This window comes from Eriocheir sinensis, chromosome 20 (genome assembly GCF_024679095.1).
Source record: "Eriocheir sinensis breed Jianghai 21 chromosome 20, ASM2467909v1, whole genome shotgun sequence".
NCBI classification, from domain to species: domain Eukaryota; kingdom Metazoa; phylum Arthropoda; class Malacostraca; order Decapoda; family Varunidae; genus Eriocheir; species Eriocheir sinensis.
Genome location: NC_066528.1, coordinates 7,958,223 through 7,982,980, shown reverse-complemented (window position 1 = coordinate 7,982,980; position 24,758 = coordinate 7,958,223). Strand labels below are relative to the sequence as shown.

Below are 24,758 nucleotides of genomic sequence, written 5' to 3'. Positions count from 1 at the left end.
CTCACACAGACTCACACACACACACACGCACACACAGAGTAGCGGGCTTTTTTTTATTATTGTTTCCTTTTTTTGTGCCTTTGAGCTGTCTCCTTTATTGTACACACACACACACACACACACACACACACACACACACACACACACACACACAATGAAACACGTCATCTCGGGAGTATACTAATGCAAGGCAGACACCATAAACAGGCAGTACAGCGACATAGCCAATCAATCTAATGGTCACGGCAAGCAGTGTTTACTCGTGCGTTATGTCATCCCAGCCATAACATGAAAAAAGGACGTTGACACAAGACTAAAAGGTCGGTGTTAGATGCTCCCGCCTCTCAGTATCATCTGTTTCCACTAATCGGGGTCGACTGAGTGTTTCTTTACGTTCATGGTACAGAAGACTGGTCAGACTACCACCAGAATCATAAAGCATAATTACGTTGACACAAGACTATAAGGTCAGTGTTAGATGCTCCCGTGTCTCAGTATCATCTGTTTCCACTAATCGGGGTCGAATGAGTGTTTCTTTACGTTCATGGTACAGAAGACTGGTCAGACTACCACCAGAATCATAAAGCATAATTACGTTGACACAAGACTATAAGGTCAGTGTTAGATGCTCCCGTGTCTCAGTATCATCTGTTTCCACTAATCGGGGTCGACTGAGTGTTTCTTTACGTTCATGGTACAGAAGACTGGTCAGACTACCACCAGAATCATAAAGCATAATTACGTTGACACAAGACTATAAGGTCGGTGTTAGATGCTCCCGCCTCTCAGTATCATCTGTTTCCACTAATCGGGGTCGAATGAGTGTTTCTTTACGTTCATGGTGCAGAAGAATGGTCAGATTACCACCAGAATCATAAAACTTTAAAGTGAAAATGCCCTAACCACACCCATGAAAAAATTACGTTGACACAAGACTAAAAGGTCGGTGTTAGATGCTCCCGTCTCCCAGTATCATCTGTTTCCACTAATCGGGGTCGAATGAGTGTTTCTTTACGTTCATGGTACAAAAGAATGGTCAGATTTTTTTATTTATTTATTTATATATTTTTACGCGAACGCCTATAGCACCGGTAGACTTTCTTGAGGAGCCTTGATGGTAGTCGGCCCCAGCCCGTCATGGCGCAGGCAAGTGTTTATAGTGGCACCATCTTCTCTTGGACTTGGACTACCACCAGAATCATAAGACTTTAAAGTGAAAATGCCCTAACCCCACGGGAAAGCCTTATCAAATGTGAGTGCCTGGACGCCGATATGTTTGAAAATATAACCCTAAGACTACGGAGGACGCTTAAGTCATGTCTCATTAATTACCGCAATAGTAGACATAAAGTACTCTTATTCGCGTGAAAAGAAACCTTTAATCTTTACTTTTTCGCTATAGCCTTACCTTTTGTAGGAATATAGCCAGTATAAGCGTCATATTAATCATCACCAGCTGACATACCCCTTCCCATTTCTTCCTCCATTCCTGGTAGGGATGTTTTGCGTTTTAATTGCCTTCAATGCGGACGAAGTAAATGAAGTGAGCAGCGAACAGCTAGCTAGAGAATTTGGTGACAAAAAGATTCCGTATACGCTAATATGACGATAGTTTCTTGAATAAACTCCAAGGTTGCTCGATTCCTATTTTCATGATATCCAAGAGGTCTTCCTAGTTTGCCACCTCGGGATGCATCAGCTAACAGTGGGACCCTGGCACTGGAAGATGGGCCCTCACATATGCCAGGCAACAGCAGATGGTTTCTTTGGCGAGGTCCACCTGATTGGGACCTGGGAACTTGTACCATTACCCATTAGAGGGATCTCCTGCTAGCCGTCCCATCCATCTCTGCTGCTGCCCAAAGCTCTTACCGTAACCCTGGCACGGGGACAAAAGCGTTCCAGTTCTATATTTTATCAGCCTCTAATAGTCCACTATATTTGACCATTATGTTGCCAATAACAATAATATTGGCGTGCACAGAGTTAGAAAAAAATCTTACTGTTAGCATTTTTATCGTGATTCACAGTAAGGTAAAGTTGGGTGCGTACTCTATAGCTGCGCGTGGCTTCGGTGCTCATCTCTGTTGCCTGGCCCTTTGAGCCTGTGGTGGGAAGAACTCATTACCCCGGACACAGGCTACACAGAGGCGCAACTTGGTGATAAACATTATTGTGTAGGCAGAGCAGCTTTCCTGCTCAGCATCCGGAATTCAAAACAGATGAAGCACAACACGGATGGAAATGCGGTCGAAAAGTTCAGGGAGATAACTTCGAAAAAATAAAATTGATGCTAACAAATCATTAAACTGTGACTGTTATTGACCCAGGTTAAATTCACAGTAATACTTGTTGTATAAGGGTCTTCATAGCGAATGTGTATAAAGAAAATTATAGAAATACTAAGGAAGGGGCGTGCGTGCACTGACAATCCACATCCTCATAACCTGAAGGGCGGGAGTCGCAGCTGACCCAGATCACGGTGACAAATGCAGTTTTCTTTACACAAAGTCTTGACCTATAAAGCTCCATCATGCAGAGATTGAAGATTCCTCTCTTTAATGTTACGTATGACAGTGGCCGCACACTGACAATATATTTATGAAATGTTCATGACACTGAAATCACGAAGCCTTAACCGTCATTATTCACCCTAACTATTTTCAGTCATAATCCTCTATAATTCTTTGTTCTTACTCCTTGCCCCTCCCTCCTCGCTGCGTCCCGCCCACCCTACTACCGGGGCTAACGTACAAGCAACCTGTCGCTCCGCCAGGACTCCAGAGACTCAGATAAAGGGCACAAGGTCAACGGGGATCAATAGAAACTAAACACACACACACACACACACACACACACACACACAAACACACACAGGAATCATTTGCCGCGACGTGAAGAATTATTTAAACACCCTCCCGTGAGACCCTAACCAAGGAGCAGCGCAGTGAATTATTAGGCAAATTTGAGCAAATATATGACTGCTAATTACACCGGGACTTGCTTTCACTGGGTGTTGCCAGAAATGTGGAGTTTTTGGTTTGTTAGGTAAAACTCGTGTATCGTGGAATGTATGTCACCGTTTTTTTCTTTTTTTAAGTCTTGAGTTTCTTTGCTGTAAAAAATATACATACAAATTAGTTGGATAAATAAATAGCAGGTCTTTTCGAGACATCCAGGTGAATTAAGAGCGGTGTTAGATGGGAGCTGCTGAGATGGAGAGAGTTAGATGACTGAAGAAGAGATGAACAGGTAGACAGATGACCAGATACAGACGGACACATGGCGGCAAAATGAACAAATGATTAAGGAAATTTAGAGAGAGACAGACAGATATATTGATTGCTAGACAGATGTATAGATAGAGATGGATAGACTTTAGGTAGATTGGTACAGAGATACATCGACAGATAGATAGATAGATAGAAAGATGGATGATGATGCTTTATTCCGGACACTCTGCGGCACCCTGATGTCCCGTGACTCAGTGGGATTCGTGCAAGGGGCAATAATTCATATCCGTGTCTGCTCATCGAGGGAGCTTTGTTAATCTTCTAGGTAATTTTTTTCCCCTTAATGCCATGTCATGGACCTCAATGATAATAATAGTAGTAGTAGTAGTAGTAGTAGTAGTAGTAGTAGTAGTAATGATAATGATAATAATAATAATAATAATAATAATAATAATAATAATAATAATAATAATAATAATAATAATAATAACAATAATAATAATAATAATAATAATAATAATAATAATAATAATAATAATAATAATAATAATAATAATAATAATAAAAATAATAATAATAATAATAATAATAATAATAATAATAATAATAATAATAATAATAATAATAATAATAATAATAGTAGTAGTAATTAACTGGCCTGTACTTTGGGATTGAGTGTGCTGTAAAGTGTGTGTGTGTGTGTGTGTGTGTGTGTGTGTGTGTGTGTGTGTGTGTGTGTGTGTGTGTGTGTGTGTGTGTGTGTGTGTGTGTGTGTGTGTGTTTGTGTGTGCGTGTGTGCGTGTGTGTGTGCGCGTGTGTGTGTGTGTGTGTGTGTGTGTGTGTGTGTGTGTGTGTGTGTGTGTGTGTGTGTCCACCTTTCCTGTGAACACGGGAGTAAGGCGGGTCTGTGTACTTGCTCATCACGTTTCAACACTGTGTGGATTGGATGTTATGCGGCATTGTAGGTCAAAGTCACTGGGAAGCATATATTGGCATTGCTAGATTCACCAATCATGTTTTTGCCAGTGATGCAGCAATCCTTGCAGAGTTGATGAATGATCTGGTGATGGCCCTCGAGGCACTGCCCGGAAAAAAAGCCACTGAGACTTAAGCAGGTCTCGGCCAAGACCAAGCTACAGGTGTTTGGAGGCTTACTGCATGAAACAGTACAGTGTGTTCAAAAGTGCTGCAAGAACATTGATTTCTTGACAAAGTCCACATATCTTGGTAGCGTAGTGCAGAGCAACGGCGGGTCACGTTAAAAAGTCGTACGAAAAATTGCCTTGGGCTACAGTGCTATGGACTCGTTCAGCACGAGTATATGGCGTTGCCAATACCTCTGTTGGACAGAGATTTGGATCTTCACGTCGCTTGTAGTCCCTGTCTTACTTCATGGCTGTGAGGCGAATTGATGTCTTTGGTGATTATGTCTTTGTATAACACAGTGTAACACTATGTTTGTCCATGATGTCAAACTAAAATGTTCATTGTTCATTGTAAAAATAACAGAAAATGAGCTGTCAATAACTTCAAATTTCGGTTCTGACTTCAGGAGATCAATAAAAGTGATTTTTTGAAGATTTTTTTTTTTTTTTTTAAGATGGACAGTGTTTTTTGTGAACTGTGCCTAAGTAGTTAAAACTCTTTCTCAGTACTTGCTTTAAATCAAATAGATCATATTTAAAAAAAATAGGATTTATTGCAATATGAAAATAATAATATACCATTAATGTTTAATGTGAAGAAAAGAGTCCATAAAGCGGCCATCTAATAGCAACACACTTTTTTTTTTCAAAAAGAAGTCTTTCTTCGAGACTGGTGATTGTACTTCAGTTCGCTCTCACGCAAAAGATTCCAGATATAATCCCCCATCATACTTTCGTTATGCTGCCCCTTATAGCGTTCTTCAACCGCCCTAACATCTTGGTGAAATCTTTCACCCTGCTCTTCTGAGTAGTCTCCCATGTTTTCTTTGAAATCATCTAGATGAGCGTGCAGTACATGGAGTTTCAGTGACATCCGGCAGCCCATGGTCCGGTATGTGTCCACAAGGTTGTCAACTATTTCCTTATAGTTCTCTGCCTTGTGATTTCCGAGGAATCCTTTTACTATAGAAGTAAAACTTGTCCACGCTGCTAGCTCTACCTCGGACAATTTCCCAGGGAAGCATTCGGACTTCATAAGGCGCTTCACTTGAGGTCCCACAAACACTCCTGCTTTAAGCTTTGCTTCAGACACCTTGGGAAACAGCTCCTGAATGTGTATGAAGGCCTCACCCTCAGGATCAAGCTGCTTAACAAATTGTTTAATGAGGCCTAATTTGATGTGCAAAGGTGGCATTAGTACTTTTGCTGGCTCCACCAGCGCCTCTTGTTTTACGTTATCGACCCCAACCTCATATCCAGTCCTAGGGGGCCAATTCCTCTTCTCATAGTGTTGAGCTGTATTTCGGCTATCCCAAAGGCACTTATAGCAAGGGTACTTGGTGAAGCCCCCCTGAAGCCCCATTAAGAAGGTCACCATCTTGAAGTCACCAATGACCTCCCAGCTGAACTGGTCATACTTTAGTGCACTCAGCAGTGTTTTAACATTGCGGTACTCTTCTTTCATGTACACTGAATAACCCAAAGGAATTAATGGTCACTGATTGGTGTTATGCAGTAATACTGCCTTTAAGCTTTTCGAGGGACTGTCAATGAAGAGCCTCCAGTCAGAGGAGTTACAGGGAATGCCTATAGCGTTGAAGAGTCCTCTGATGTCATGACAGTAGCACAAACCATCTTTAAGAATGAAGTACACTGAAAAGCCGTGGTGCCGCTTCCTTTGGGAAGTAATTCTGACACTGTCATCCAGTAAGTCCCACTGCTTCACTCTGGAAATTAGCAGCTCTGCACTAGACTTTGTCAAGGCCATTTCCCTTACGAGGTCATTGATATCCTCTTGATTAGGATAGTAGGTACATCTAACTTCAGACACTCGATGTCGTCTGCTCCCAGCAGCCGTCGCTTTTTGTTCCTCCTCTGAATCGTCATTGCTTTCTTCTTCTGCTGGACAGGGTTGATCTCTCATGGGAGGCTGAGGTACAGGAAGGTAGTTCGAGTTATGGGAAACAGGTGCAATGGATGAAGGAATGTTAGGGCACTCAATAGAGGGCGCATTTTTCCCCTTTCTTCTTTTTGTTGGGTTCACCATACAAAAATAGCAGTCTGTAAGATGGTCTGAGGGCTCACGCCAGACACGAGGAATAGCAAAACGCATTGCCCTCTTTTCTCCTCTAAGGCCGGTGTCACACTGGGCGGTTTCGCCGCGCGGCAAAACCGCTGGGTGGGGAAAAGCGGCGGCGCCGCCTAACCAGTACCATGTCACACTTTGGCGGTTTTGCCGCGCGGCAGCGCTGACCTCAAGATTGTTTGTGTCCTTGAGGCAGAAGGATTACTTAAAGAGCCCACATTTCTGAGAAATTGGGTTCACCCATTTTACGCTGAGAGGGAAACTAGTGAAAAGTTTGAGAAGTTTTATGATAATGTGTGGTGTTAGTGATCTCTGATTTCAGTCCAAGGGCACAATGCATTCAAGCTAGAAATCGAGCAAACAGAGTACTGGGTTTTATATCAAGGAGCGTAAGCAAGCGCCGAAGTCTTCCTCAAACTACATGTAGCATTAGTTAGACCTCATCTTGATTATGCGGTTCAGTTCTGGTCAGATTACTATAGAATGGATATAAAAATGTTAGAATCAGTGCAGAGAAGGATGACTAAGATGATTCAAGAGTTACGAAACTTGCCATACGAGGAAAGACTCACACAGTTAAACTTGCATTCTCTAGAAAGGCGAAGGGTGCGTGGAGACATGATCGAGGTTTATAAATGGATGAAGGGCTGTAATAAGGGGGATATTAAAAAGGTTATGTTGGTAAGAGAACCGGGTAGGACACGTAGTAATGGGTTTAAACTGGACAAATTCAGATGCAACAAGGAACTATGCAAAAAATGGTTTACTAACAGAGTGGTAGATGAGTGGAACAGGCTGAGGAGTCATGTGGTGAGTGCCAGAACAATTGTCGCATTAAAAAATAGATTAGAGAAATTCATGAACATCGATATTAGGTGGGGTTAGATTCACGGGAGCTTAGGTTCAAAGGAGCTGCCTTGTACAGGCCTACCGGCCTCTTGCACACTCCTACGTTCTTATGTTCTTATGTTGTTAATTACCGAATGACCAGGGCTTCATTTGATAAATTGCTGCAAGTCCTAAGGCCTCACATCTCCAAACAAAACACACAGTTCAGGAGGTCAATATCTGCCGAGGAAAGATTGACAATTACACTAATTGAATAAACAAATCAACGTCAAACATGGTGGTCGACCGCGCGGCGGAACCGCCTGGTGTGACCACGTGCATTGAACTGTACGTGTTGTGTCCTCAATCGCGGCGGGAAGCGGCAGCGCGGCATGGCGGTTCTGCCGCAGCATGCTGTGGTGGTGGGCGGCTGCCGCGCGGCACCGCGCGGTAAAACCGCCCAGTGTGACACCTCCAATTGGTTTGTGTGTGTTATCACAAAAGCGGCGAAACCGCTCGGCGAAACCGCGCGGCAAAACCGCCTAGTGTGACACCGGCCTAAGCCATCCTTCGAGGGTGCGGCGGCAGTAGTCACAGATGACATGCGGAGCCCAACGCTTGTCCTGGTCACCAACTGCCATTCCAAAGTAGGCATGATAGGCTTCCTTTGCTCGAATGCACCTGTCTAAGTAGTGTGTTTTAGCTGATTTTGCAAATAATTCGCCACACACATAACAAAAGCAATCTGCCAAGTATTTGTAGCCACGAGTAACCATAACCAGACCTTTTATCACACACTAGGGTCGCAAGTATCTGAAAAAAGAAAAACAATACGAATTAATTCAGAAATTTATATCTTTATTTCGAAATATCGATGTTTTGACAACAAAACCAAAGTTTAAGATCAATGACAGCTATTTTCCAGTGTTATAAATAAGGACAAATAAAAAAAATAAGCTTCACTTCTCAGAAACAGAGATTTTTTTTTTTTGTAACACGGTGTAATCATGGGACATCACTGAAATAAAAAAATCAATTCGGCGATTATTCTTTGAGACTGAATCCCCAACGCCGGCTATACGGTACCCAAATGTCGACCTTTGCTCATCGGGTTGTATCTGGAAAAGCAAATTTTGTGTAGAAGAGTTCATGGGGCGCCTACAATCCTCCTAGCTCGAGCAAATCGATAGACCCTGCCATCAGATACTTGCGATGCGACGGGGGCCGGCATCGAGACTTGTTCGAAGGAAGCCTAGGATTGGCGCAGTAGGGTGACAGAGGGGTTGCGGCCCTAGGCGCTTCCAAGGTAAAAGTAGATAATTATAATAATCCTGATCTATATAATCCAAATAATATAGCTTTACTGTAGTTCCTAAACAACGTTACCTCTGCCGTTGGTAAGCTGCCGTGACATGAACTGGCGAACACGGGCCCTTGTCTTTTTTCTTTTTTTCGAGCTGCCTATGGCGCCTGTAGGCTTTCTTGAGGGGCTTCTTGTACGACCCCAGCCCTTTAGTGGCACAGGCGAATTTTATTTTTAGTGAGTGCCCTGATATATGCCTTGCTTGGCCCATGCTGCTCCTCTCGAACGAAGTCGCTGAAGTTAGGGTTGCCTGAAGATCTGGGCAGCAAGTGGGTAATCATCTGACACTCGGCGATGACTTGAAAAATCAGCGTGTTTTGGTGTGACTCGAAACTATGTCCACGGGCTCACTACGCCCGCACGGTGACCACTCGGCCACCGCCTTCCCGTCTCTCAAGAAATCTCTGCTCCCCGCATGCAGAGGGTCACTTCAGCATTACCTCCTGGTACTTGCATTGAGATAGAAATAATCTTCATCATAACAAGCTACCAAACATTTTCAAGATTTTAGTGCATGCTTGAACAGTCTTGGTGTTCTGGGATCTTCTTGGCCATCTTACATCCTTCACCCGCACTCAAAAATTCAGGAAATGCTTGAACAGTCTTCGTATTCTGGGATCTTCTTGGCGCATCTTACAACCTTCCCCCACACACCCACACACCTACACACCCACCAGTACGTTCACATCCTTCATCATCCACAACCTCGCCGTTTGCAGCCATGTACTTTTGTTCATGTGATCGAATCTGCATAATCCTTCCGTTACGAGCCTCTATCACGCTCTTCGCTTGGCAGTGGCCGCACACCTCCCACACCGAGACCGCGCGCCCTGTAGCAACGAAAAGGCCATTCTTGTTTGGAGGTACACAACGATGTCACCTTCATTCCATGTTGTTGTTGTTATCGTTGTCGTTGTCCTTCCTTTTTTTTTCTCTTCTTCTTCTTCTTCTTTTTCTTTTTCTTTTTCTTCTTTTTTCTCCTGCTTCTTTTTCTTTTTTTTTCTTTTTTCTTCTTCTTCCTCTTCCTCTTCCTCTTCTTCTTCATCTTTTCCTTCTTCTTCTTCTTCTTTTTCTTCGCCTTCTTCTTCTTCTTCTTCTTCTTCTTCTTATTATTATTATTATTATTATTATTATTATTATTATTATTATTATTATTTTCTCTTTATTTTCTTCATCTTCTTTTTCTTCTTCTTTTTCTTCTTTTTCTTTTTCTGTTTCTTGTCTTTTTTTCTTCTTCCTCTTCCTCTTCCTCTTCTTCTTCATCCTTTTCTTCTTCTTCTTCTTCTTCTTCTTCTTCTTCTTCTTCTTCTTCTTCTTCTTTTTCTTTTTCTTTTTGTTTTTCTTCTTTTCTTCTTCTGCTTCTTCTTCTTCTTTTTTCTTATTTTAGTCATTATTGTTTTTTTGGGGTGTTTTTCTCGTCTTTCGCTTACTAAGTTCTCATAAGACAAGATTACTAACAGCCTCTGATATAAGTTGTTTCCCCTTCACCATAGTCTCCCTCTACCCTTGTTTCCCCCTTCACCATAGTCTCCCTCTACCCTTCTTTCCCCCTTCACCATAGTCTCCCTCTACCCTTGTTTCCCCCTTCACCATAGTCTCCCTCTACCCTTCTTTCCCCCTTCACCATAGTCTCCCTCTACCCTTGTTTCCCCCTTCACCATAGTCTCCCTCTACCCTTCTTTCCCCTTCACCATAGTCTCCCTCTACCCCTCTTTCTCCCTTCACCATAGTCTCCCTCTACCCTTCTTTCTCCCTTCACCATAGTCTCCCTCTACCCTTCTTTCTCCCTTCACCATAGTCTCCCTCTACCCTTCTTTCCCCCTTCACCATAGTCTCCCTCTACCCTTGTTTCCCCTTCACCATAGTCTCCCTCACCCTTCTTTCTCCTTCACCATAGTCTCCCTCTGCCTTCTTTCCCCTTCACCATAGTCTCCCTCTGCCTTCTTTCTCCCTTCACCATAGTCTCCTCTACCCTTCTTTCCCCATCACCATAGTCTCCCTCTACACTTCTTTCTCCCTACACCATAGTCACCCTCACCCTCTTTCTCCCTTCACCATAGTCTCCCTCTACCCTTCTTTCTCCCTTCACCATAGTCTCCCTCTACCCTTCTTTCCCCCTTCACCATAGTCTCCCTCTACCCTTGTTTCCCCTTCACCATAGTCTCCCTCTACCCTTCTTTCCCCCTTCACCATAGTCTCCCTCTACCCTTGTTTCCCCTTCACCATAGTCTCCCTCTACCCTTCTTACCCCTTCACCATAGTCTCCCTCTACCCTTCTTACCCCTTCATCATAGTCTCCTCACCCTTCTTTCCCCTTTCACCATAGTCTCCCTCTACCCTTCTTTCCCCTTCACCATAGTCTCCCTCTACCCTTGTTTCCCCTTCACCATAGTCTCCCTCTACCCTTGTTTCCCCTTCACCATAGTCTCCCTCTACCCTTGTTTCCCCTTCACCATAGTCTCCCTCTACCCTTCTTTCCCCCTTCACCATAGTCTCCCTCTACCCTTCTTTCCCCCTTCACCATAGTCTCCCTCTACCCTTGTTCCCCCTTCACCATAGTCTCCCTCTACCCTTCTTTCCCCTTCACCATAGTCTCCCTCTACCCTTGTTCCCCCTTCACCATAGTCTCCCTCACCTTCTTTCCCCTTCACCATAGTCTCCCTCTACCCTTGTTTCCCCTTCACCATAGTCTCCCTATACCCTTGTTTCCTCTTCACCATAGTCTCCCTCTACCCTTCTTTCCCCCTTCACCATAGTCTCCCTCTACCCTTCTTTCCCCTTCACCATAGTCTCCCTCTACCCTTGTTTCCCCTTCACCATAGTCTCCCTCTACCCTTGTTCCCCCTTCACCATAGTCTCCCTCTACCCTTCTTTCCCCCTTCACCATAGTCTCCCTCTACCCGACTTTCCCCCTTCACCATAGTCTCCCTCTACCTTTCTTTTCCCCTTCACCATGGTCTCCCTCTACCCTTGTTTCCCCTTCACCATAGTCTCCCTCACCCTTCTTTCTCCCTTCACCATAGTCTCCCTCTACCCTTGTTTCCCCTTCACCATAGTCTCCCTCACCCTTCTTTCCCCTTCACCATAGTCTCCCTCTACCCTTGTTTCCCCTTCACCATAGTCTCCCTCTACCCTTGTTTCCCCTTCACCATAGTCTCCATCTACCTTTCTTTCCCCTTCACCATAGTCTCCCTCTACCCTTGTTTCCCCTTCACCATAGTCTCCCTCTACCCTTCTTTCTCCCTTCACCATAGTCTCCCTCTACCCTTCTTTCCCCTTCACCATAGTCTCCCTCTACCCTTGTTTCCCCCTTCACCATAGTCTCCCTCTACCCTTGTTTCCCCTTCACCATAGTCTCCCTCTACCCTTCTTTCCCCCTTCACCATAGTCTCCCTCTACCCTTGTTTCCCCTTCACCATAGTCTCCCTGTACTCTTCTTTCCCCCTTCACCATAGTCTCCCTCTACCCTTGTTTCCCCCTTCACCATAGTCTCCCTCTACCCTTGTTTACCCTTTAACCATAGTCTCCCTCTACCCTTCTTTCCCCCTTCACCATAGTCTCCCTCTACCCTTGTTTCCCCTTCACCATAGTCTCCCTCTACCCTTGTTTCCCCTTCACCATAGTCTCCCTCTACCCTTGTTTACCCTTCACCATAGTCTCCCTCTACCCTTCTTTCCCCCTTCACCATAGTCTCCCTCTACCCTTGTTTACCCTTCACCATAGTCTCCCTCTACCCTTGTTTCCCCCTTCACCATAGTCTCCCTCTACCCTTCTTTCCCCCTTCACCATAGTCTACCCTTGGGTATCTCTGCATCGGGTTTCTTGGTGGTTCAGGATCGTTACGTCACGCGCTTGGCTCTGCGTGTTCCTCATCGACCCAAGTTCAGTTGCCGCCTGACGTCACTCGTGTTTTGACGACCCCAAGGCACACGAGGCGATAAACATAAATCACACACGAAAAATGAATAAATAAAGCCAATACAATACTGAATTAACCATGAAGCTTTACGACAAGGACACTGTGGCACCTCTCTCTGTGGAGACAAAATTACAAGACACTATCGCTTCATACATCAGCTATTTTTAAAGGTCGAAGAGGGAATCAGTCTGGTTCTAATGAGTGTTACTTCAGGTTCATGGTACAGAGGAAGGGTCAGATTAGCAATAGGGTCATAAAACCACTCCCGGAAATGCCTACAACTCCTACGAAAGCCTAGTCAAATATGTGTTCTTGGGCGGCGAAGTGTCTTGTAATACGACCCAAAAAGTCTGGGTGCTTTGGGCTGAGTTACCGCCGCTGTGTGTCGTGAGGTGCGTGTCGCCGCGGCCCCGAGGGAACCCTTTCTCACTTGATGGTTCCTAGACTACACCAAAACAACAAAACAGCGATCTGTTTCATTGTTTTGCCGACAAGAACCCTTTTATCAGCGTTTGTGCTAGTAATGATGGAAAGATAAATAAAGCTCTCTCCGGGAAAGACTTTTCGGCCCCTGTGAACTGGAGCGGCGGATTGACAACACCATCTGTAAGAATCTTACCATCTGTAAGAATAAATTCGCTCGCTCAGTCTGGGGCGAGGGAGGACAGTGAGTCTCGGCCCCCATATCCCCCAGGGTATGACGTCATGAGGTGCAAAAGTGCTCGCAAAATAGGCCTACTTGAAACATGAAATTTTGATGCCAAGCCTCTTAAATAAAAATAAAGCTATTGGCATTTAAATTCCATTAAAAATATTCGCCGTTCTCCCACAAAAAATAAAAGAAAGCAGACTAACAACTTTTAACAGCCATATACCTACCTATGTTTGAGGTCACGACACCTGAAACATTGTTGACGCGAGCAGACTGAAGGGAGATAACGACCCTTGCGTCACCACCCTCCTCCTCTCTCTCATACTTTCTTATTTCCTCTCTTTCTCTCTCTTACTATCTTCTCGCTCTCTCCTTCTCTTCTTTCCTCTCTCTCTCTCTCTCTCTCTCTCTCTCTCTCTCTCTCTCTCTCTCTCTCTCTCTCTCTCTCTCTCTCTCTCTCTCTCTCTCTCTCTCTCTCTCTCTCTCTCTCTCTCTCTCTCTCTCTCCACTACTGTGTATACCTACATATAATTATCATATGGTTGTGCAAATATCCCATGTCAACTCTATTTGCTTGGGGAAAAATACCATTACATCTATATTACATCTCGGGCCATTACATTATTAGGGGCAGAACATGATGGCCCCGTTCTCGCCTGTCATTAGCGCGTGCCTCATTTCCTCAATCTGGGGCGAGGAACTGATAGGCATCTCGGCGACCCACTCAGCACTCAGGCCACGTGGCCCTCACACTGTTACACGCACACTGCCATTGCATCCGGTTCCGTAACTTCACCTAAAGTAAGTTAGGTAATGATGCTCAACATTTAGGGAGTCTGATACAGTGATCTTTTTTCACAGCTAGGGATTAGAAGCTCTAATTTTCCAACTGGTTATGACTAATTCAACGTTATTCAGGGAAGTTAATCATTAGGGGCACGGATTAGCAGGCTTTTTTCCCAATCATTTTCTTTCCCTTGAGCTGCTTCCTTTCCTGAAATATGAACTATTGCTCAAACTGAAGGCCAATACCGAGCACAAAAAAATATATAAACAATTCAAACCGATATTGCTTTATGAACTCGTGGAGGCAATACAATGCCTGAGAGTAGTGCCAGAATGGAGCCCTAAAGAAAGGAATAAGCGATGACTACAGATATTACAGCCACAGGACAAGCATGTGGGTGTGAGTGCCTTGTAGCTGCCCTTGTCTTGAACACCTGTGTGGCATCAGTGCTAGAATGATGACCAATTTATATTTATGAAAGCTGACAAATTTCCGACTCTCTTAGGCAGTTCTTACTCTGGACGACTCTGGACGAGCAAAATAAACACACAAATAAATAAAATAAAATAAAAAAGAACGAAAGATAAAAGGCTACATGGCTGTTTTTGTGTCTCGAACAGGTTTTCAGCATAATTCAAGTATTGCCTTTTGAAATGGAAATACCCTCTTGGGAGAAAATTAGCTATCACACAAGTACTGAAAGTTTACACCCGTTGTATGTTATTGAAAAAAAAAACATCATTGGCTGTCTTCTTCTTCTTCTTCTTCTTCTTCTTCTTCTTCTTCTTCTTCTTCTTCTTCTTCTACTTCTTCTACTTCTTCTTTCTTCTGTTTTCATTCTTCTTCTTTTCATCTTCTTCTTTCTCCGTCCTCTTCTATTTCTTCTTCTTCTTCTTCTTCTTCTTCTTCTTTTCTGCTTCTATTTGTTCTTGTTCTAAGCCTTCTCTTACTTCTTCTATTGCATTATCTTCTCTCACTTTTCCTCCTCCTCCTCCTGACTGCACTAACGCTCCGTGGCTCCCTCCCTCTAGTCGCTGAAGAAGCTGAGTCACGCCAATGTCGTCAAACTGAAGGAAGTGATCCGCGAGAACGACACGCTCTACTTCGTCTTCGAGTACATGAAGGAAAACCTCTACCAGCTCATGAAGTCCAGGTGAGATATATATATATATATATATATATATATATATATATATATATATATATATATATATATATATATAGAGAGAGAGAGAGAGAGAGAGAGAGAGAGAGAGAGAGAGAGAGAGAGAGAGAGAGAGAGAGAGAGAGAGAGAGCGCACTTTCTTTGACCACTCTTCCTGTCTCACTGCAGAGAGAAACACTTCAGCGAGCCCATGATCAAGAACATGGTCTGCCAAGTGCTGCAGGGGCTGGCCTTCATGCACCGCCACGGGTACTTCCACCGCGACATGAAGCCAGAAAACTTACTCTGCATGGGCCCCGACCTCGTCAAGATCGCGGACTTCGGCCTGGCCAGAGAGATCAGGTCGCGGCCCCCCTACACCGACTATGTCTCCACCAGATGGTAAGTGGAGCGGAGGAATTCGAAGCGGAAGTTCTCCCGATGGAAAAACCTCCGTAATAATGAGTCAACGTGATCTTTTAGAAATCATCTGGAGTGGTGAGGCAAAAAGCGGATATGGTGTCCACCACCACTGGGCAGTTCTCAAAAGATAATGAAAAGTAAGGTGATCATTTTGTTCAAATAATTTTAATTTTCGAAATATGCATGAAGTTCGGTTCTCAAAAATCCCCGCCTGCAGGTACCGGGCTCCCGAAGTGTTGCTTCGCTCCACCAACTACAGCAGCCCCATCGACATCTGGGCGGTGGGCGCAATCATGGCTGAGATCTTCACGTTCAGGCCACTCTTCCCCGGTTCGTCAGAGATCGACCAGATCTTCAAAATCTGTTCTGTTATCGGCACACCTGACAAGGTATGCGAATAGAATATCATGGCGTGAAGGAAGTCACAGTTTTCATTATTGCCATATGCAACTGTCTGTGTTATTCACTGAGAAAGTGTGTCACCAGAGACTGCTGCAATATTAGTAGATTCTAGCTTAGTAAAGCTTAATCTTACAGCGAGACTGGCCTGAAGGGTACTCGCTGGCTCAGCAGATGAACTTCAAGTTCCCTCAGTTTTCCCCGACGCCGCTGTCAACGTTAATCCCCAGCGCCAGCCAGGATGCCATCCAGATTATGACCGAGATGCTGCGGTGGAATCCAGCTCGCCGCCCCACGGCGCAGCAGTGCCTGAGGTGAGCGGCGCAGTCTGCCTTCACAGTGGTTTGTTGCGTGAATCAGTCAGTTGTGAGTCATAGTGTTCCGTGCATCACACGCAGGTTGGTGCCCGATGGAAAAATAGAAAAATGTATAAGTGATGTAAATAATAATAGGAACTGCGAGCCTGTAAGACTGAGACGCTTGATAAACACGAAGCAAAGCCTCACTTCACTGGATTCATTGCCACTTAGCCTACACTTGTTAGATTCAAGATATATTATATTTGTGTGTGTGTGTGTGTGTGTGTGTGTGTGTGTGTGTGTGTGTGTGTGTGTGTGTGTGTGTGTGTGTGTGTGTGTGTGCGTAGCCAGCACGGCAGCCATTATACTCCACAACAAGACAAGCTAGAATAATCCAATTAAGAAAGGCGTTAGGCGAGGTGACAAAATAGCTTCAAAATTATTTACGGCTTGTTTAGAATGTATAGATAAGTAATTAAAGTTGGATAACGTAGGAATCAAGACAGACAGTTAAATGCCACAGCAACCTTAGATTTGTTAATGTCAGTTTTATTAAGAGAGTTTGAGGAAACCTTACAGAGAACGGTCGAGGATATTATCGGAGTCTGAAAATAGGCCAGAATATGAAGAAAATCTGAGGCAATGTAATCAGTTCTCAGGACAACAAATAATGATTGAGAACGAAATACACACTAAAGGAATACACACTAGAACAAACAATTAGCACAAACTCAGACCACGAAAGAGAAATCACATACAGAATAGGAATGTATAAAGTGCTGAGAGAGAGAGAGAGAGAGAGAGAGAGAGAGAGAGAGAGAGAGAGAGAGAGAGAGAGAGAGAGAGAGAGAGAGAGAGAGAGAATAGAATAGAATGTTTGTCACATCTCCCTAATTTTCGGCCGGCAGGTTTCCGTTTTTCAAGGACCAGAAGGGCGAGATGAACAGCTTGACCTACGCCCTGGCCAAGGCGCGCATCTCGGACACCAGCGGCATGGACGACCCCAGCGGGTGAGTGCGGCAACGCTCCTCCCCAAACCAACCACGACACGCCACAACCTTAACTCACTTTCTCTTTACATCATAGGAAGCAAATTTAAGGGATAACAAAAACAGATAGAAAGGCTCGCTATGCATTGTTCTCACAAATGAATGATAGATGCAAATGTCAGAAAACTATTTCCTTTAATAAAATTGATTCAAATAAATTGTTATTTGTTATGAAGTACAGTTTCGTCGAATATAATATTATAAGAAAGCTTTATCTTAATATGCTAACTCTTGTAGACTGTGGACTTTCTATAGAAACTCACTTCAGCGAAAAAAGAAAACTGACACTTTCCTCTTCGGCAGAATGGGCATGAGCAGCGAGATGAAGAGCGGGATGCGAGGGGCAGGTGGGCGTGGCAGCCGGGCACTGCCGCAGGGCACCACGGGGGGCAGTTTGGACACCAGCACGCACAACGGGTTCTTGCACCGCTCTAAGATTAGTCTTGATCTGGAGCCTGGAACGAAAGTCCCCGAGCACGCTCTGCCACCACCCTTGTACATGCAGTCCACGACCCGCAGGGCGGCGGGAGGGGACTCTGTCCTCGGAGGGTTACGAAATAAAGGATTCTCATCCAAGCCCTACGGGTCCTCTGGGCTAAACTTAAGCTCTAAGGGCACTAGGGAAAACGGCTACCTTCCCAGCAACAAGAACTGGTCTTTTCGAAATCCAGTGGCCACAGACAACAAATATGACGAGTTCGACGAGAATAAGACTAACGGTTACGGAAACTTGAGTAAGTAACAATGTTGACGCGTCCTACGGAGAGGTTAGCAGAGAGACATTGATCCCTCATTCTGTTCTCAGTTCATGCGGGCATTGCCTAAGGAGGAGGGCATTTTCTCACAATGAAAAGTAAATCATGTCATGGCTTGCGGGGGGAATGGCCTCCAAATTCTTCACGTGGGCTCTTTACTGTAAACTTGCAACTGGAGAATGACCTCAAAACACTTAGTTCATTTGAGATGAACAACTTTAAGATATATGTTATTTTACGTTGAATGTTTCAGCGACTACGCTATCAAATGGATAGCTGTGTTAGTACAAATCATTCGAGGTTATAGTTGTGAGAAGGACAAGTTGATTTCATGAGAAAGGCAACGCGGCATAACGAAACATCATGGACGATACGCCACACCTATTTGATTTTCTCTTGTAATCCTTGTAGAAAGAGAAGGGAAGGCAACGCGCGGGGTGATGTGACGCACAGCGGCCAATTAGCACTCCTGTCGAAGAAATGAACGGTTGCAATGATGGCGCCGGTGTTGAAGCTGTAAGTTAGAGGTCACAGGGGAAACTTGGAAATGCTTCACTCCTTGCTTACCATAAAGTCAAGTTTTCCCGCCGACACAGTCTCAGCTTTGCAATGATCATTCTAAGTCCTTGTTGCGTCATTATCTGCCAAGGTGCGGAGTCAGTGCAAATGGTCAGTGTGACCCGTGACTCAGCCATCAAGAGAGAGATTCGAACAGCTGGCCGGGAAGGACAGGCAGGTGGATGCCATGACAGGAGCTGGCCAATAACGATAACCTTAGGACGCTGCTGTTGCTACCACATCACTTTGCAGCTTCACTTCCAGTGGCCGTAGCGAGGAATGTCTGCAAGGAATGGTGCAGTGGGTCACTAACCGTTCTGAATTATAAACTTGCTTGACGATCGTTCAATGCGACAACACAGCGTGGTAGGTCAGCCTGCCTCCGAAGGGTGTTGTGACCCACAGCACTCGTCACCTTCATTCCTCAGACCAAGAAGACGCCCAGCCAAGTCGGGCACTGCACCGTCGCCGTCTGTCACGAGCTTTCTGCCTGACTCACAATGCTGATGGGGCGGCGGCGCTCACCTCGGCGACTTGCACCTTGCAGATGCTTGATTGAAAAGTTTCCCTTCCCGGTTTAACTCCACTGATGTGTTTTATTGAGCACTATTTTGATCTGTTAAATTTTGTTCCATAAACTGTAATACGATAAGCATTCCTGATAAGTAATCTAAATAAGAGGATTAATTTGATGTTATGAAACGTGTGATTCTCAGTTTTCACTGGCATGGCGTTTGTTTCAGCCCACAGTCTTGTGTGTGTGTGTGTGTGTGTGTGTGTGTGTGTGTGTGTGTGTGTGTGTGTGTGTGTGTGTGTGTGTGTGTGTGTGTGTGTATTTACTTAGTTTTATTTACTTAGTTATATCACACAGGATTAAAATTAATGACGCAATTCTCTCCATATCTACTTTTATCTATCTTAGTTCTAAAGTCGTGGATGTTTCTTGCCTGCACCACCTCCTCATTCCATTCACTCCAGACATCAACACTTTAACATGGAAAACTAAGTATCTTGGCGGTATTACTATATCTGATCTTTTCTAATTTGTATTCATGACCTCTTGTTCTTCAGTTATATCTAGTCAGAAGATTCTCCGTGTCCACCTATCCTAGTTCCTGTACTTCCTTAAACGTCAATATGTAGTCTTCTCTTTCTATTCTGTCAAACTTTGTCAATTTCAAAATATTTAATTTTCTCATACGGCAGCCATGCTCAGTCTGTCGTCAATTTCGTTTCAGCTTTTGGCAGCCCTTCAAGCTTGCTTCTCTACTTTTTCCCGTACAATGACCAGACAACAGCTACATACTCAACCCTCGATCGGACCATCGACACTGGCAATGACTATCCTTTAGCATATTCTCGTCCATTTAATTAAAAGCCACCATCAAATTTATTGGTAATCTGTGATTGTTTATGTGCCTTTCTGTTGAGAGGTTTATCTTGTATAAATTGTTACTTCAAGGTCTGTTTCATTTCTAACTTTCTTAGTTTTCTCCATTCTGTAGTGTCATCTGGGCCTTATCTTACTCTCTACTACCTCGTTATGACACTTCTTGGCACTGAACTAGATTGTTGTAGATTTGACCCCATTTGTTTGATTTGTGAGGTCTTGTAAGTAGTCCTATAAATTATTGCTTGCAACTTCTTTCATGATTTTAGCATCAACAATGGGAAAAAGATTCATATAACTACTTCTTCCGGCGTATCTTGTCACTCTTTTCCCTGTGGAGGCAGCGTCCTTTAAGAACCTTTTAATCTGTCTTCCATAACAATATTTTTTTACCCAACTTGATAGTCTGACATCTTTTTATTATTTTTTTTTTCAATTTTCAAAGAAGTCTTTTGTGTGGCACCCCATCTAAGTCTTTCTTTAGTTCAAGGCATGGACAGTCCACATAACTTTTCCTTTCTTGAACAATATTCACCACTCAGGTGTACAAGTTTAGTTTATATGTGGTGCACGAATATCATAAATCTACATTGTCTAAATGATAGCAGCTGTTCATCTTTCAAAATTTTCACCCATCTCGTTCTAATAATTTGTTTACATAGTTTGCAGACTACACCGATTCAACGGGTCTTTCTTATCGTCACTTATAAGATTATATCGGGAGTATAATAGTTGCTCCCTTCCAGTCCTAGCTAGCTGACACACCATCCAGTCACACTGCCTTCTGCACATCCATCTTCATCATTTTCAAGACTTCATCTGTCATCGCATGTATATCCTGTGTGTGTGTGTGTGTGTGTGTGTGTGTGTGTGAGTGAGAGAAAGAGAGAGAGACCCTTAACACGTCTCCTTTTTCCTGTAGGGGCCGTGAGTCGCAGTATGCCCGGCTCCCTGGTGTCGGTGCAGGCCGGGGGCGCGGTGGGCGGTAACCCGAGCGTGGTTGGGCTGCGTACACACTCCTACCCAAGCACCAATGCCACGAATATGGGCTCCTTCGCCACCATGGGGCCCACGCGCTCCAACAGTGCCAACGCAAACGTCCACGGCAGGACCAACTGGGCGGCCAAGTGAGTGTTTGAGAGAGAGAGAGAGAGAGAGAGAGAGAGAGAGAGAGAGAGAGAGAGAGAGAGAGAGAGAGAGAGAGAGAGAGAGAGAGAGAGAGAGAGAGAGAATGTATGACGTATGCAGCAACAAGGATCCATTTCGTAATACTACTAATGGGCTGATAAAATTCTTCCGGTTGTTCTCTATCTTCTTCCTTTTCCTCCTCCTCCTCCTCCTCCTCCTCCTCCTCCTCTACCTCCACCTCCACTTCCTCCTCCTTCATCTCCTCCTCCACTTCATCCTTCTTCTCCTCCTCCTCCTTCTCCTCTCCTCCTCCTCTTCCTCTTCCTCTTCTGATAAAATTCTTCCGCATATTCTCTATCTTCTTCCTCCTCCTCTACCTCCACCTCCACCTCCTCCTCCTTCATCACCTCCTCCACCTCATCCTTCTTCTCCTCCTCCTCCTTTTCCTCTTCTCCTTCTCTTCCTCTTCCTCCTCCACCTCCTCATCCTCATCCTCATCCGGAACCTTTTGATTGTGAACCAAATGCACTAACCATTACCATTACCGCTCTCTCTCTCTCTCTCTCTCTCTCTCTCTCTCTCTCTCTCTCTCTCTCTCTCTCTCTCTCTCTCTCTCTCTCTCTCTCTCTGTGTGTGTGTGTGTGTGTGTGTGTGTGTGTGTGTTGGCATCAAATTTTCAAGTGATTATTCCTACAGGTATCTCAAGTAGCCGCGTGAGGAGGCGCCAGAGGATCCTGTCTGGCCTCCCCCGTCCCTGCTTTGCCTCTAGTGACCTTGATGAGCGGCCATCGAGAGGCGGTATGGAAATCAGAAACATCAGAAGGACGATGAACGCGTTAACCAGAGAAGACCGGGAGGCGAGGTCTTGGCGGCATGGAGGGTCGTCAGTCTTGCGGGGTTGGGGCACAGGTTCCTCGTCACGGGCCTTTAGTGTTGCAAAGTCTTAATAAAATGAGGCTGGGACCATCACCATACACAATATGCCAGGACTCGACCAGTGCTAGTAAAGTGTGTCTGAAACTTGGAAGTAAAGAACAATATCCCATGAACACAGACTCTCGTTCTAGTCACCTCTGAGCATGAAGAACCATCCCCGCGGGTACCCTCCTGACGCTCGCATTATCTGTGATACTTAGTACAATCTCGCCAACCTCCAAGATCGCTAAATCAAATGTTTTGTGTGTTTCTGGCGCAGTGTTCACGCCGGAGACTGAATCACATGAGGCCAGGGTTACAGCACCCACCCACCCTGTACATACATAGCCGCAATCATGAAGTGGTAGCTATAAGGCATATAAAGATTAGTATATTATAATGATTATGTAGATATTTTTCTTACTTTCCTTTCGTTGAGGAGGTGCTCACTGTTGCCACCTCAAGCGGTCACTGATACCTCAACACTCCGTCCAGTGTGCGACGAACGCCGGCCTACTTATATCCTTCCCCTGACCAGCCGCCTCCCACCGCATGTTTGCCACTCCACCGGACAGAGTGGCATGGACTGAAAGAGAGCGCCACTACGATAGTCTGATACAGTTACTAGCTGAAAAAGGTTATACAAAGAAGGGCATGTGGCAGTGCTGGCCAAGTAAAGATCAATTTTCTTTTTGAATCTTCATATCGGTGGGTTTGTTGGCTTCGGCCTGCATGTATGATGATATAACGGACCCAAAAACTAGACCAAGACGCAAGTAAAGATGGAAATTCCATCAATCCACTGTGCGTGTAATTACCAATGAAAAATGTAGACTACACATGAAACTGACTGAAGTATGACTTTCAATCGTACCATCAATGATGTGATATGCATAAAAGTATGCTGACACCTGGCAAGTGCTCTGCCACTTTGAGTCTCGATCGTTTTATTACTACAGCAAAGAGGGTGCCCGAGGTTTATGAGCCGCGGTGGTGAATCGTGGCTAAATTCCTCTTGGAAAATTTCAGTGGACTATAATAGCGATGGTCAAAGTGTTTCGTTCTACGTAACTTTCAGCAAGCTGTGGCAAAATGCAACAACTCCCAAATGAGTTGGATTACGGGTAGACACAAATTCTGGTTGTCCGGAGGGCCACACCCGCTGTCAAGGGCTACGCATGTTGAGAACACCAAAAGAAGAAAATATTAATTAAGACTGCTTGAAGGTCACTTTACCTAAGATATTCTAAGGAAAAGATGCAGCTGTATCACATTCGACTGATCTTTGTTTGCACGGGAAAGAAAATGAACAAAAAATCAAGAAGCTGTTCATTGGATGGCGAAGTAGTGCACTGTGAAGGCAGCGGCCCCTCCAGGACGACGGCGTGCGTCCAGTCATACCCACCGCCGAGGAAACTAAATAAAGGTGCATTGCAGACACGATGAACGGATTTTATAATGAAATTGTTTACTTTCACTTTTAAGTGACCATGGCCGTGCTGCTTAGCCACTATGACACGAGCACACACAGTAGTCTCTCTTCCACCTCCATCTGCCAGCTAAAAACATCTAGAGACAGCAGGCCCTCGACACCAGTCTTCAGCCTGGTTTGTTTATTCATACTGTGGTGGGAATGTAGGATTATCAATGTAATTATGCGTTCAAGTTCAACCCTCATATAATTATCATATTGGGTATTAAACAACATTTCCAGCCATGTCATCATTCATCTCTAGCATGTTATGTTTCAGAGGACACACGAGGCTGATATCCCGTGGAAGACAATTGTGTTACAGGGAGCGCCGCCGTCTTGCCGGCAGCCTCGCCTTCATGACTGCTATCGGCCGGTTATTAAAATTGTAAACAGACTTACTATCAACGTATCGCATCTCGTGTCACGAGTGTTTCCTTACTCTGTGCAGCAAAACTGTTACACTGACAATTGGTTGTGTAGCTAAACGTCGGGGAGGACGGGGAGGGGACGAGACGCCGGCCCTTCCTCCTCGACCTTGTGAAATAAAACAGAATTTTAATATCGTCTTGTTTCACTGAGGTATAACATTTTATACGCGCTAACTACAGGCCACATTACAAGTTCTCCCTTTTAAGGCTATCTTACCTTAAAATAAGTTCCAACAATATCAGCATGAGACGACGTTCCAGTACGCTTTAAAGGTTTCACTTCCAGGGCTGTATGGCCACATGGAACACACTGATAATATGGGGCCGGTATGCGAAAAAAACTAACTGGAAGTAAAATATGAAGAATTTAATGGAAGGATGAAAAATAGAAGCTGCCTTTGGCTTCTGGATTGATAATAACTTTAATCTCTTAGCAACGAAGAACTTGGAATATGGTCGTAGAACTCTCTCTCTCTCTCTCTCTCTCTCTCTCTCTCTCTCTCTCTCTCTCTCTCTCTCTCTCTCTCTCTCTCTCTCTCTCTCTCTCTCTCTCTCTCTCTCTCTCTCTCCCCTTCCTTCCCTCTCCCACTCCTCCCCCTCTCTCTCTCTCTCTCTCTCTCTCTCTCTCTCTCTCTCTCTCTCTCTCTCTCTCTCTCTCTCTCTCTCTCTCTCTCTCTCTCTCTCTCTCTCTCTCTCTTTCTTAGCTCCCTCCTCCCCTCTCTAAATGCCCCTCTAGCTCTCTCTCTCTCTCTCTCTCTCTCTCTCTCTCTCTCTCTCTCTCTC

At 44.6% G+C, this 24,758-nt stretch overlaps 1 protein-coding gene across 3 annotated transcripts in view; it reads left to right on the top strand.

Moving 5' to 3' along the window:
* LOC127001147 (serine/threonine-protein kinase MAK-like) overlaps window positions 1-24,108 on the top strand; it is a 50,707-nt gene extending 26,599 nt beyond the window's left edge. For 2 of the 3 annotated variants that reach the window (XM_050865351.1, XM_050865352.1), the window contains exons 4-11: window positions 15,045-15,166; window positions 15,347-15,559; window positions 15,798-15,969; window positions 16,118-16,293; window positions 17,187-17,288; window positions 17,631-18,061; window positions 20,953-21,157; window positions 21,855-24,108. In XM_050865351.1, the coding sequence (XP_050721308.1) occupies window positions 15,045-15,166; window positions 15,347-15,559; window positions 15,798-15,969; window positions 16,118-16,293; window positions 17,187-17,288; window positions 17,631-18,061; window positions 20,953-21,157; window positions 21,855-21,867 (1,434 nt within the window). In that variant the 3' untranslated portion in view covers window positions 21,868-24,108. The remainder of the gene's footprint in view (window positions 1-15,044; window positions 15,167-15,346; window positions 15,560-15,797; window positions 15,970-16,117; window positions 16,294-17,186; window positions 17,289-17,630; window positions 18,062-20,952; window positions 21,158-21,854) is intronic. The other variant, XM_050865353.1, reaches the window with a different exon arrangement.
* Window positions 24,109-24,758: the final 650 nt, after the last annotated feature.